This window comes from Rattus rattus, chromosome X (genome assembly GCF_011064425.1).
Source record: "Rattus rattus isolate New Zealand chromosome X, Rrattus_CSIRO_v1, whole genome shotgun sequence".
NCBI classification, from domain to species: Eukaryota; Metazoa; Chordata; class Mammalia; order Rodentia; family Muridae; genus Rattus; species Rattus rattus.
In genome coordinates this window covers 95,990,381-96,002,220 of record NC_046172.1, presented here as the reverse complement: position 1 = coordinate 96,002,220, position 11,840 = coordinate 95,990,381, and the positions used below count along the sequence as shown (strand labels likewise).

The 11,840-nt window shown below is 47.3% G+C and overlaps 1 protein-coding gene across 1 annotated transcript; it reads left to right on the top strand.

Annotated features, from left to right (window-relative positions):
- The first annotated feature begins 4,139 nt into the window (after positions 1 to 4,139).
- LOC116889205 (doublesex- and mab-3-related transcription factor C1-like) lies at positions 4,140 to 11,369 on the top strand. The gene is made up of 9 exons (XM_032890360.1): positions 4,140 to 4,247; positions 4,354 to 4,538; positions 6,024 to 6,197; positions 6,340 to 6,491; positions 6,825 to 6,883; positions 7,196 to 7,317; positions 8,181 to 8,244; positions 8,432 to 8,549; positions 10,850 to 11,369. Exons 2-8 carry the CDS (start codon positions 4,381 to 4,383, stop codon positions 8,543 to 8,545), a joined length of 843 nt encoding a protein of 280 aa, XP_032746251.1. The 5' UTR covers positions 4,140 to 4,247; positions 4,354 to 4,380; the 3' UTR covers positions 8,546 to 8,549; positions 10,850 to 11,369.
- The last annotated feature ends 471 nt before the right edge of the window (positions 11,370 to 11,840 follow it).

The window sequence follows — 11,840 nt, the reverse complement described above, 5'->3', positions numbered from 1 at the left end:
TCAAGAAGTCTGATCAAGCTGACAATTTTTAATTTTTCAGGCTGAAGATATACTGGTAGAAGCAAAATGTGGGAGGGGTTGGGTGACCACGAAGAATGGGCCTGGCTTGATAACCAGGATATTGGCCGGGTAAATCGGCCAAGCGGGGGAACAGCAGGGTGGGTTGCTTAGTGACCTGACCATCAGTGCCTGACCACCGGTACTCAGTGATCTGACACCTAGATTTATGCTATCTATTGAATTTATGTAGAGCTGCAGGTGCTGCTTTTGTCTAACCTAAGGTTATTGCTTTTTGTTCTATCATAAGGCTAAAATATAATTGCTTTTTAACCTGAAGACTATTGCTTATTATTCTAGCATAAGGCTAGAACACAATTGCTTTTTAACTTGAAGGCTGCTTTCGCCATCTCAAGGCTGCTCCCAACAGTCTGAGAGATGAAAGTCCTCCAATATTAACATAGGAAACTTACTCAAAATAATCATGGTCGAAATGTCTGCATTCTTGTGAATGCTGTGCTCTCTGTCTTCTCCACCATTGGTGCAGTTCAAACATAGGAGTAGAGTTCAGAGGTCTTTGTGTTCAAAGATAAACGACCTCATTTTTTTGAACTTCAATTCATTTTGAATTTTAATTTTATTTCATACCACGTGTAGACGGTTCCCTGTCCTCTGCATTTAGAAGCATACACAGTACAATGCTGTTAATTCTTTAAGTAACATTTATAAATATGAAGTAACTCTATCCTTCCTTAAACATTCTAAATTAACCCTTTATGTGCACAAGGAAAGAAAGAAAGGAAGAACCAAATTAGACAGAAGCCCTGAATACATGTTTTGAAAACAAACAAATGACCAATGTGCAGAACTGTGCTTACAATCCTAGGCACGATGTACCCAATCTCCTCTGATTAGAGAAAGACCTGCTTATTACTTGTTTGGGAGACTGCCTGGGAATGCCGAATGCTGTTCTTTTAAAGATTAAGAAAAAAATTTAGAATACAAAAGAAAGGTCTTTCAGAAAAGGAGTTAGGAAGTTGTGAAGCACATAGGTCCCTGAGAGTCTGTACGTGTCCTGTGCTGATGGGATTTTGTACTCACTACCGTGCATGTGTGCATATTTGAAGTTCCAGATGTAGCACTGCACATTTGGAGGGACTGTTTGTATTTTCCCACACAGGAAGGAGCTGGATCTTCACTGTCTAGCCTATAGAAATGTTCACTAAAAATAAGTTAACAACCCAAACGTCAAGCCCCCTGAACCAAAATCAGGCAAAGGAGGATACAGATTAGCTGTTCCACAGTTAGAAGCTTGTGCCACCAGGCACTGTTTGTCCTGCAGGATACAGGGATCAAACCAGTATCCTCCTACTTGTTGATCAAGCGCTTTAGCTAGGGAGCCCATCTCCAGCCAAGCTGGGACTCACTCAATTTGAGGAGACATCTCCAAGTGAGTGCATGTATTCTCAAGGGGAAGATGTATTTCAGGTGTACTTGACTTACGATTGCTTCCAAACCTGGGAAAACAGGAAAGGTTGTTCCAGACACAAATACCTGTACTTGTTAGAAACCTTCCTGGTTGGGGACTTGTCAAGGGTCCAGTAGTGTTGTAGACAAAGCATCCTGTGGGTGTGGTTTTAAGTGAACATGTTTTGTTTTGGTTCCAACTTAGATGGCACGGATCTTATTAAAAGGGGATTTTTGACATGTTAGAAGGAGTTGGGGAGCTCTCACATCTTCCTCTACACCAGAGAGTTGATTTGAAGAAATTGAAACAAGCCACTACTGAAACACTTCCTAATATGCCTGACTGGCACTGCCGAATTGTGAGAGTAGCTGGCGTGAGCATCTAAGAATAAGTCATTATATGGTACCCAGGCTTTGATTTTCTCAGCAGTAAAGTGAGACCTAATGGTAATAATGTCTCGGTCCAGAATTTAACTAATATAACATCTGGCCTCTGAAGGATGTCAGGCACAAGGAGAGAGCATCAGGAGGCTCATCCCCCCAAAGGTAACTTGTCTCTAGACTCTGGGGTCTGTGAGGACGTCTGATCAATTTTGCTGTACCCACTTGCCTTAGCCTGCTGCCATACCACATAGAGGAACATAAAGTGATTGATGAAGAAAGCTACAGTTCCTGTGATTAGCTGAGGTTGTGAACTTGGTCTTTTAGGGTCAGATAAAGTTAGCATGGTAGAAAGAAATGTCATGTCAGGGGAACCCATGAGGGAACGATATAAAAGAGCTGGGTGGGTGTCCAGTAGAACAAAGGTCCCGGTACTTAGAAATAATCTGCCACAACTAAGAAGAAATAGAGTCAAGAAATATTCCTGGCCAGGAGAACAAACCTCAATTCAGATTAGAATTCTGGAATAAAGGGGGAGTTGAGGAGGAGCTCTGTGTTGGTAACACATGCACTTGTTTCGATCTAGCACATAAATAGCCTTGTATGCTTAATTTTAGAATATGCCTAAGTGTATGTTATCCCCTGATGTGATGGCACACCCTTCAAGACAAAGTAAAAGTAAGCTTTGCTAGCCATGTTTGGAAGGGTCTCTAAATGCCAGGCCCTGTGTTCACAAAGGAGTGAATAGACCCATAGATATTTTTATGCAGGCACAGAGTATTTGTGATGTTTTTGAAATAGGTGTTTGAAATCTACAGAAGGGTTGTTGGTTAAACTTTTAATAAAATGGGCAAGGAAGGAATGAAGAAGAACAGAATAAAAGAAGGAGAGCTGGAAGCAAGAAAGAGAAGGAGACAGAGAGGAAAGGGAAAGAAGTAGGGAGACTGGGAGGATGAAGTGTGGAAGGAAAGACAAAGTGAGCCCAGAAAGGGGAAGCCAGAAAAGAGGATTTCATCTGAAAACGTTGGGGACACTTAACTAAAATCAGCAACAACTCAAAACAAGCCCCTCGACCCCTGTCCTTATTAGACTGCCTTCTAGGGAAGCAAGGTGACAGTGGAAAACCCAGCAAGGCAGAACTGTTTTTAATGAGCTCAGATTCAGAGAAAAGCCTCGAGACTTATGTGTGTACCTCCCGGTACAATGAGATTTACTATGGTGGCGGGGTGTAGGAACAGTGTAGCAGTTAAAGAGGCCAGTGCGTTTCTGTAAATCAGATGAAAGTGAATCATCCACCCACCAGCTCACCACCCCCAAGCCGATATCAGACACAAGAGCAGCAAGACTCTAGGGTGCTCTGGGATTAAAGACGACATAAGGTGCACCAGGTAGGAATGCACAAAAGGTACAACCAGAAGCAAGCGTGGAAGAAACAAAACTGTGGCAGCTCCACATAAAGGGAGAGCCATGCCAAGCTGAAGACTAGGAAGGCCGGGTGATAGCGGGGTCCAGGCAAATCGATGCCCCCGAATCAACGAGAATGCAGTGCAAACGCGTTGCAACCGTGTTTACTGGGAAACTGGCATGCAGACTCTCACATATACACGGAAGGACAAAAGACTAGGAACAGGGAACTTACATGTGGTTGTGAGAAACAAGAATCAGGGGCGTTTCCTAGCAGACACCACGTCATGCTTTAGAGTGACTAAAAGAGACACAAAAAAATTGAAAAGTAATAAATAAATGAGTAATAAATAAATAAATAAATAAGGGCAGAAAGATAAAGAATTAAAATAAAGGTGTGTAGAACTATCAGAGAAAGTGAGGGACTTATCCCTGGAATAGAAAAGAAAGTCAGAGCCAGACTCCAACAAGATGGCACACAGTGTTCCCAGACATAGGCGAGTGTTCTCTGGGGTTTAAGATGGCTGCCGAATGAGAAAACACAGTGTGAGGATGGAAGGTGGTCCATGCCAAACCCAGATGCTTGATTTTGTGAGGACACGTTAGAGCCTAGCCAAGTAGGCCTAGGTGAAAGTGTATGCACCCCCAGCCCACATTATTTCGCCTCCAAATGGAAGAGGTTTCCGGGAACCACCACTGGAGGGTAGAAAGCTCAGTTTGTCCCTCCAGCGCAGGTAGGATTAGTTAAGTTAGCGCCAGTAACCAGGAAAGGCTCCCAGGCGCCACATCAGAGGACTGGCGGAAGTGGGTGTCAGAGCCGCCACCAGGGGGCGCCCTTCTGAGGGACCGGCGAAGGAAGCTCATAGGCCTCTGAGGCAAAACAGGAAGTGGAGCCTGAGGCAAAGGCGCGAGCAGGAGCGAGGAGAGAAGAGCGAGGACCAGAACGGCCGCTTCTTTCGAGGCTCAGCCCCACTGATTCTGAAGGGCTGGAATCTCGGGTAACTAACCACTGGGGGCATGAGGAATATGATCTTCATATTCTTCTGTGCCTTTCTTCTTCCCCCCTCTCTCCTGGTCGGGTGCCCATTTCCTTCATTTTTTCAGGCCTCTTCAAGGCAAAGCCTGCTGGAGATGGGAAACGGCACAGAGGCGGCCCGCTCGACCCCACCCGGGCCTTCGGCCTCCTCCACAGGCTCTGTCCAGCCTCAGTGGGCCCTGCCCCAACCCCTTCAGAGAGCAACTATCTCCAGGTTACCTGCGGGTCTGGGACTTGCCAGAGAGCAGATGAGGCAGGTAGAGGGTGAGAGGGAAGGGAGGGGGCCATTCTCCGCCCAGCCCCAACTGTCAAAAGGTTGAGAGGACTCTGGACGATTGTTGGATGACTGGGGAGCGAATGTGTGCGTTTGACTAAAGAAGAGGGCGTGCATTGAGGCCACGGACAGCGGAGTCTACCAGATAGTTTGTCTTTGGGCTAGGTCAGGGGCTGGGACTCCACACGGGCGTCCACAAAAACCTGTCAGGCATAGCGAAGTGGGGAGGAAGGAAATGGTAATTAATGACGATGATGGATATTATTTGTTTGTTTGTTTGTTTGTTTGAAAATGAGAAAAAAACATTGGGAAAATCTGGATGGATTTTGTGAGAAAACTGTTTAAAGGCCAGCATGACACTTATTAGCCCCGGTTGGCCTCAGTCATGATCCCGCCTACCGCAGGTATCTGGGTGAGAGGTTTTTAGGTACAGAGCCAGTGTCCACTGCCTTCAGAAGAACAATATGATTTCATGGGCGGGGAGGGAAGGCTCGCGGGGAGGGGGACAAAAGGGTTATCGGTGGAAAGGGGGAGCAAAGGAGTAATTAAGACTGTGGTGTGAGGAAAACTTGAATGGAGGGTGAAAGGAAAAACTGAGTACTTGGTGCGGGTATCCGCGAGACCGCTGAGTACTTGGTGCATATTTTTACCATGTGGGGAGTGAACAAATGGGAGGCACCAGGAAGACGATTGCCTTCCAGTGTCCAGGATTTCTCGTGATTGCCGAGGCAGACCTGGGGCTGCTGGTGTAACCCTGGAAATGGGATGTGTGGAGTGAGTCTGAGCAGACCGACTGGGTAATGGAGCCAGTGCCAAGAGGTTGTTGGCGGGAGGTGCTGGTGAGGGAGACAACATGAGGAAGACTGAGACTGTGTGAGTATAAATGGGAGATGGAGGCCGAAGAAAACTGGCAGAGAATAAAGTGATGCTGGAGGTGACCGTGCTGGAGAAGGTGCTCGCCCCCAGAGCCAGTGTACTTCGCTTGTTTGGTTGCTTGTTTTGCCTTGTTTTTTGGTTTTGTGTCTGGGGAGTGGTTGTTTTTGCTTTTTTGTTTGTTTGTTTGTTTGTTTGTTTGTTTTGGTCGTTTGGTTTTTTCGTTTGTTCGTTCTTTCTTTTTGTTTTTTGTTTTTTGGTTGTTTGGTTTTTTTGTTTGTTCGTTCTTTGTTTTTGTTTTTTGTTTTTTTGGTTGTTTGGGGTTTTTTTTGTTTGCTCGTTATTTGTTTTTGTTTGTTTTTTTGTTTTTTTGTTCGTTTTTTGTTTTTGTTTTTTGTGGTTTTGGTTGTTTGGTTTTTTTTGTTTGTTTGTTTGTTCGTTCTTTGTTTTTGTTTTTTTGTTTTTTTGGTTGTTTTTTTTTGTTTGTTCGTGCTTTGTTTTTGGTTTTTGGTTTTGTTTTGTTTTTGGTTCTGCTCAGGAAAGAACAGTTACTTTAGGGCCATGGGGATACAGTGGGCTTTCTGCTCTCAGCCTAAGAACCATGGAACCCAAAGACAAACCAGCTGTTACCTGCCGGCCCTCCACTTCGGAATATAACATGGGGAACAGGACTGCAGCAGCACTGCCTGTAATGGAACCTAGGCTCAGAGGACATACAAGTCACGCCGGCAGAGGCCACAGTTGTGGCTCCAGGATCCAAGTCAGGTGGGAAACCCATTCTTCCCAGTCTCGGGTCTGCTGGTGTCCCAGTTGGGCTGCATCCTTTCCAGTATGGTGTCCGAGATGGTGAGGGGGTCAGGTTCCCTTTGCACATGACTAGCAGGAGTCCTTCAAACCCCTATTGTAGGGAACAAGGAGAGGCCCTGCTGGCTGTGGGTTCTGAGAAGAAGGGGCATAGTGCACCAATAAAGAGACGCCAGATTCGACTACCAAGAACGACTGTCCCCCGCAAACCCCTCAAACAGGCCAAGAAGACCTCTACCAAAGGAAGAGGTCGCAGTGAGTGTCATTGCCTGTGGAAGGAGCCTGAGTTTGGTTGGAGAGAAGCAGGGCATGAGTAACCCTGTGACCAGCCCTGCCACAGAATTGCAGTGGGAAGTTGGGGAAGGGTACCCTGAATCTCAGTGGGCCCAAGTAGGAAAAAGACACCCAGATGTCATATGAATGGAGGGTAGCACTTGTTTGCAGGAAGCAGAGATCTGGGGCATGGGGTGGAGGTGCGGTGGGTTGTGTTCAAAAAGTTTTATGGTGGGAAGTCCTCAGAATGGTGTTGAATGTCTTCGGATGAGGCTGGTGGGCAGCCGGTGGGGAAGAATTCTTGGTCTTTTACAGCTGCAAAGGAGAACCCTGTGTCCCAGCCTGAAGACTTGCTCCCCAAAGGTCCCCAGGAGGTAAGGAGACTCTGTCGCTAGAGTGGGAGGCTCCAACCAGTTACTGCCAAGACCCCTTTCGACTTTGCCTTAAAGTCAGGGTTCTGGCCTCTAACCTGTTGGCCAGCATGTTGCCTTGTGCTGACATGGAGAAATGTCACTTCTTCAGGGGCCTGAGTGTTCTCAGAGGCAGTTGAGCATAAGACTGGAGGGGAGGGGTTCTGCAGAGGTCTTCAGAGTCCTGACATTCTAGATTCCTGCCATTGGCCTAACAGTTGCCACTCCCTCCTCCTCTCTGGAAGCAATCCCTACCTTTGATCTCTGTCTCTACAGGAGAGCGCCCACGGATCTCAAGTACATTGCTGGCCCTCAGCACTTCCACCTCTCTCGGAACAGCAGTTGATGGGTCCTCCTCCTTCTGTGGACCTTCATGGGGCTTTCACCTCGTCCAACCCGTGAGTAGAAAGGGACCGTGCAGCTGGCTGTGTCTTGTGTCTGTGTGTGTCCAGACCTGGGCTTGGTGCCATAGCAGCAGCAGGAGGAGGAGGAAGATGTTGGGAGAGAGGAGGACGAGGGGAGGTGGGGGGAGAAGGCTGCAGATCAGACCTAAGGGTAAGGACAGAGCTCCTCTCCAGCTTTGGGAGTCCCTCCTCTGGAGACTTGGTACAAGTGACTTAATTTTTTTCAAGCATCCATTTCCTAGAGGTCATTTTGGCGAGAGTATTCTGTATCTGTCACATAGAAAAAAGCACCAGCCCAAAGCCTGCTGCCACCCAGTGGGCCTTTAACACATGGGCACTGTTTCTCTACACACAGCAGATGAGTGAGATGGGAGGGTCCTGAAGAAACCTAGGGACATGGTGGAGAGGGCCACGGAGGCCCAGGGCAAAGTCCAGAGGCCAACAGAGAAATCCCCCTGGATGTGCTCCGGGCTTGTCCCTCATGATCTGTGGTGGTCTGGCAAAGTGCTGGCAAGCAACAGTCCCTGACAATGGAAGGTCACCATATCTCTTTAGGGACTTTGCAGTATATTAAAAGGCAGACACTTGCGGTTCCCTGATGTCTTCTTCACTGCATATCTGGGAGAGATTTAAAAAAAAAACTTGTACGGATTAATTTCTTAGGAAAAAAATGTGTTAGGGGGTTGTGGAAGGGAAAACAGACTGTGCGGGACAAAGGGCATATCCATGCCACAAGGCCTAAGGTCTCCACAGGCCTTTGAATCCCCACCCTCTGGTATTGCAAAACCCTGCCAGTCTCTCTCTACAGGTGCTGCCTACCCAGCCAGGTGTTTAATTCCCTTACCTCTTGTTTCCAGATACTCAAATATGATCCCCGTGCCATGTACCTCCACTGCTCACCACCATTCACTGGAGCTACAGGTACCTGCAGAGAAGCAGGAGAGTTCCGGAAACCTGGGTGGGAGGAGCTAGGTTGCTGTGCAGGCCAGACCTTCTGAGCACTGGGAGTGGGCACTGGAGGCAGCTGGCTACGGAGAGGTCTTTTGTGCTTCTGAGAAGAGGTGTTGGATGCACAGCTCCTGTTCTCTTCACACCTGTTTCTCTGCAGGGATCCGGTGCCTCTGACCAGGCCACCATAGAGTGTCAGGAAACACTGGAGGCTGCCGAAGCCCTCATGACTCTGAAGAACTCTTCATGGAACTGGCACCAGAGCCACAGATAAACAGGTAGCTGGCTTCTTGGATAGGAGCATGGGGGTGGAGATAGTTGGGAGATGGGAGCTCTGTGGTAAGGTGGTCATGGCTGGGTACATGGGGTTAGTTTGTGGTTGGAATGACTTTGGGCTGGGTACACCAGTCTTATGAGGCTGACTTCAGAGAGGGCACTTGGAGGATAATTCAGAGAACGCTAAGCATCTCAAGTTTTGTGCCTAGCAGTAATTGGCTGGTGCCCTGCTGTCAAAAGAGAAGGAGTCTGAGGCCCTCGGGGAGTTGCAGGGACTTGCCCTAGAGCAGGCAGCATATCCACTGCAAGAAATAGAACCAGGCTCCCAGATTCCCCACCCAGCCCCACGTCCCCAGTCTATTGTTCACTGTCGTGGTGGAAATTTTTATTCCAAACCCCGAGTTTCTACCCTGCCTTTGACCATTTAGGTCCTACACACAAACTTTATATTTACAATAAGCCTTAAACAGCACTAGAGCTGGGCAGACATCCACCCTCTACTCTATTAGAATCCACGTTCCTGTAGATAAGCCCCAGTTATTACTGTTTCATCTGGGCTGCTCTTAACTCTAATTGGCCAGCCCCGATTTCATGACTCTCCCATCCCATGATGGCTTCTCCCTCCTCCTTTGCCTTCTTCTCCCGTCATGGTTCTCCTCAAACCCCCATGTCCGGGAATCCTAAAAGCCAGCCTATGTCCCTTCTGCCCGGCTACTGGCTGTCGGCATCTTTGTTTGCCAATCAGAAATAACTTGGGGGGCTGGTGGAGGAGGCGAGCAGTGTCATACGGTGTCACTTGGTTCTACATGCAGAGTCTCTCCTCTCTGGGACAGCCAGGTCTTGGGGGCCCAATACTAGCATTACAATACAGGCAGCATCAGGCCAACCCACGACACACTGTGATGGTCTGACGGAGACATAGAGATGGAACGAGATTTAGACCCCATTCTCAGGGGGATTTCAGTTCAGATGTGCGGCCTGGAGTCTTTCTTGCGATACATTTTACAAGCAGATCTCAAATGACCCATCCAGAGGGCAAGTGCTTTATGAGCTGAGAAGGGAACTAAACTTCTAGTGTGTCTGGGCAGCAAGGCTGGACCTGATTGTGCACAGAGACAGATAGGGTCTAGGGAATCTAGGAGGACGTCACCCTGGACAGAACTGCTGGAACACACGGGGCAGAATGAAGCTGGGGAGGTGGCTGATCACAGGGGTCTGGCGAGGGAGGGAGACGAGACCTAGGCCAGGGCTTCTTAAAGTTTCCTGTCTCACAACCCCTTTCCACCTGAGAGACGTTTACAGGACCCCAGTACACATAGGCACATAGGCAATAGGCAGGCATACAAGCAAAACATGCAAACATAATAAACTATGAAGAAATTTGCTTTAATACAAGTCCTTGGTATACATGTAATTTTGCCATTTATTAAAGATTTAAAAGGTGCATGCCAAGGAGATGGGTGTGCTCGTTTGTTTTTACTCAAAGAGTTATATCTTGACTAAAAGTTTGACACTGAGGAGCATAAAGCATCTTCCTTGTTTCTCAGAGTTGATCAGTACCTTTAGTTTACGCTTGTCAGTGCCGAGGATGCTGTTCCAGGTAAATACGTAGTACAGAATTGTAGAAGTGTGTTTAGGGTCGTTTCAGAAATTGTTAGAAACACTGTCCTAATCCCAAGCCAAAACCCATCTGACAATTTTACACAGGCCTCGACTCGGCAGCTCAAACAACAGTTTTTAAAGTCAAACATTTTAAAACATGGTTAGGAACGACAGACAGAAAATATTAAAAGGTTTTGTTTTCCACCGTTAAACCATATGTTTCTGTTAGAGCCCTCAAACAGGGCTCAAAACAACCCTCAAACAGGAAAGGAAACACTGATGCCTGAGGTTGTCCTATGACCATCACATACCTGCACACGCTCACAAACATGAGAATGTACACAAACACACACACACACACACACACACACACACACACACACACACACACACACACACACACACACACACCCCACAGCATGGGAGTAGGCCAGGAGGAGTGGGTAGTGGAAAGTCAAGGAACTTTCCTGACATCAGGAAGGTTATATTTAGAGACCATGAGCTTCACCACAGTAGGTTTGTGGCCATGGTGGAGGAATGAGGGAAGGTGAGGCTGGAGGTGAGGAATTCAGGCAGGAATAGGTCTGCCCTGTGGTCTCAGTGACAAATGTTCACTCGTGGGAGATGAAGAAATGCGGGAGGGTCGGGAAAGGGATTGATGATCATTAGGTGGTCCTCATACCATCCTTTCTGCCTTCAGGTCTTGCTTGAAGTCGGAGCAGTGAAGCCTCCCAGCCCATCCAGCGTTATTCAGACCCACGGCTGGCTCCCTTCACCTCCTGTTGAGCATCTGGAGTGCACCTCCCTCTTGAACTTAAGGGACCTGGGAAGGGGTGCAGGCTCCTTCAAGCACCAAGTAGTTGATATTCTGTGTGGCTCATGTCTGAAATGCTTAAACGTGCTTTGTAAGCCTTCGGGCATTTAACAAGCATCCAGACTCTTCATAATGTAGATCAGTTCCTTAGCTTGCATAGTATGTTCTTGGACCCCTATCCCTTGTCCCTTTGTGAGCTGGTGCTTTTTAATGTACCTTCTATAGATAGCATTGTGCAATTTAATATGACCAGTCTGTTGGTGGGGTTCTGAGTGGGTTAGTATACCATTTTCTGCATTTGTTTTGTGATTGCATATGTACCTGAGCACTCCCGTATTTGTATGTGGACACATGAGAAGTTTCAACTTGTGTATTTGAACAAATAATAAAGCATTGGCAGGAGGCATTGTCCAGGTCTTCAATGTAACGGGCTACACCTTCCCCAGTGGTCTCTCTTCTGGGACTCTGACGCCGCCACAAGTTCAAAGCCTTAGCAGTGCTACCCAACTCCTTCATGCCTTCAAAACATGTACTACAATTGAGACTCTCACACCTTACCAAGATGGGCTGTCAGCATGGAATTTAGCCTTGGCATCCTCTGAACCACAGCTTAGGTTTCTGGCCCCGAGGAAAAAATGCCAGAAGATTTTGCCCCCCATGATACTAGTCCCCTCGGTCCCAGATGCTCTTTCAGCCCTATCTGACCAGCATCAATTATCCTTGTAAAGCAAAATTTTCACTTTAGTGGTGCTCTTATCTTGTTAAGTACGATTCATTCTTCAGCTCCAAAGGACTATATTAAGCACATCTTCTCAACTCAACATATCACACATGCAGCCCCAATGAAGGATTTTGAAGAATCATGTTTGTTTAAGAG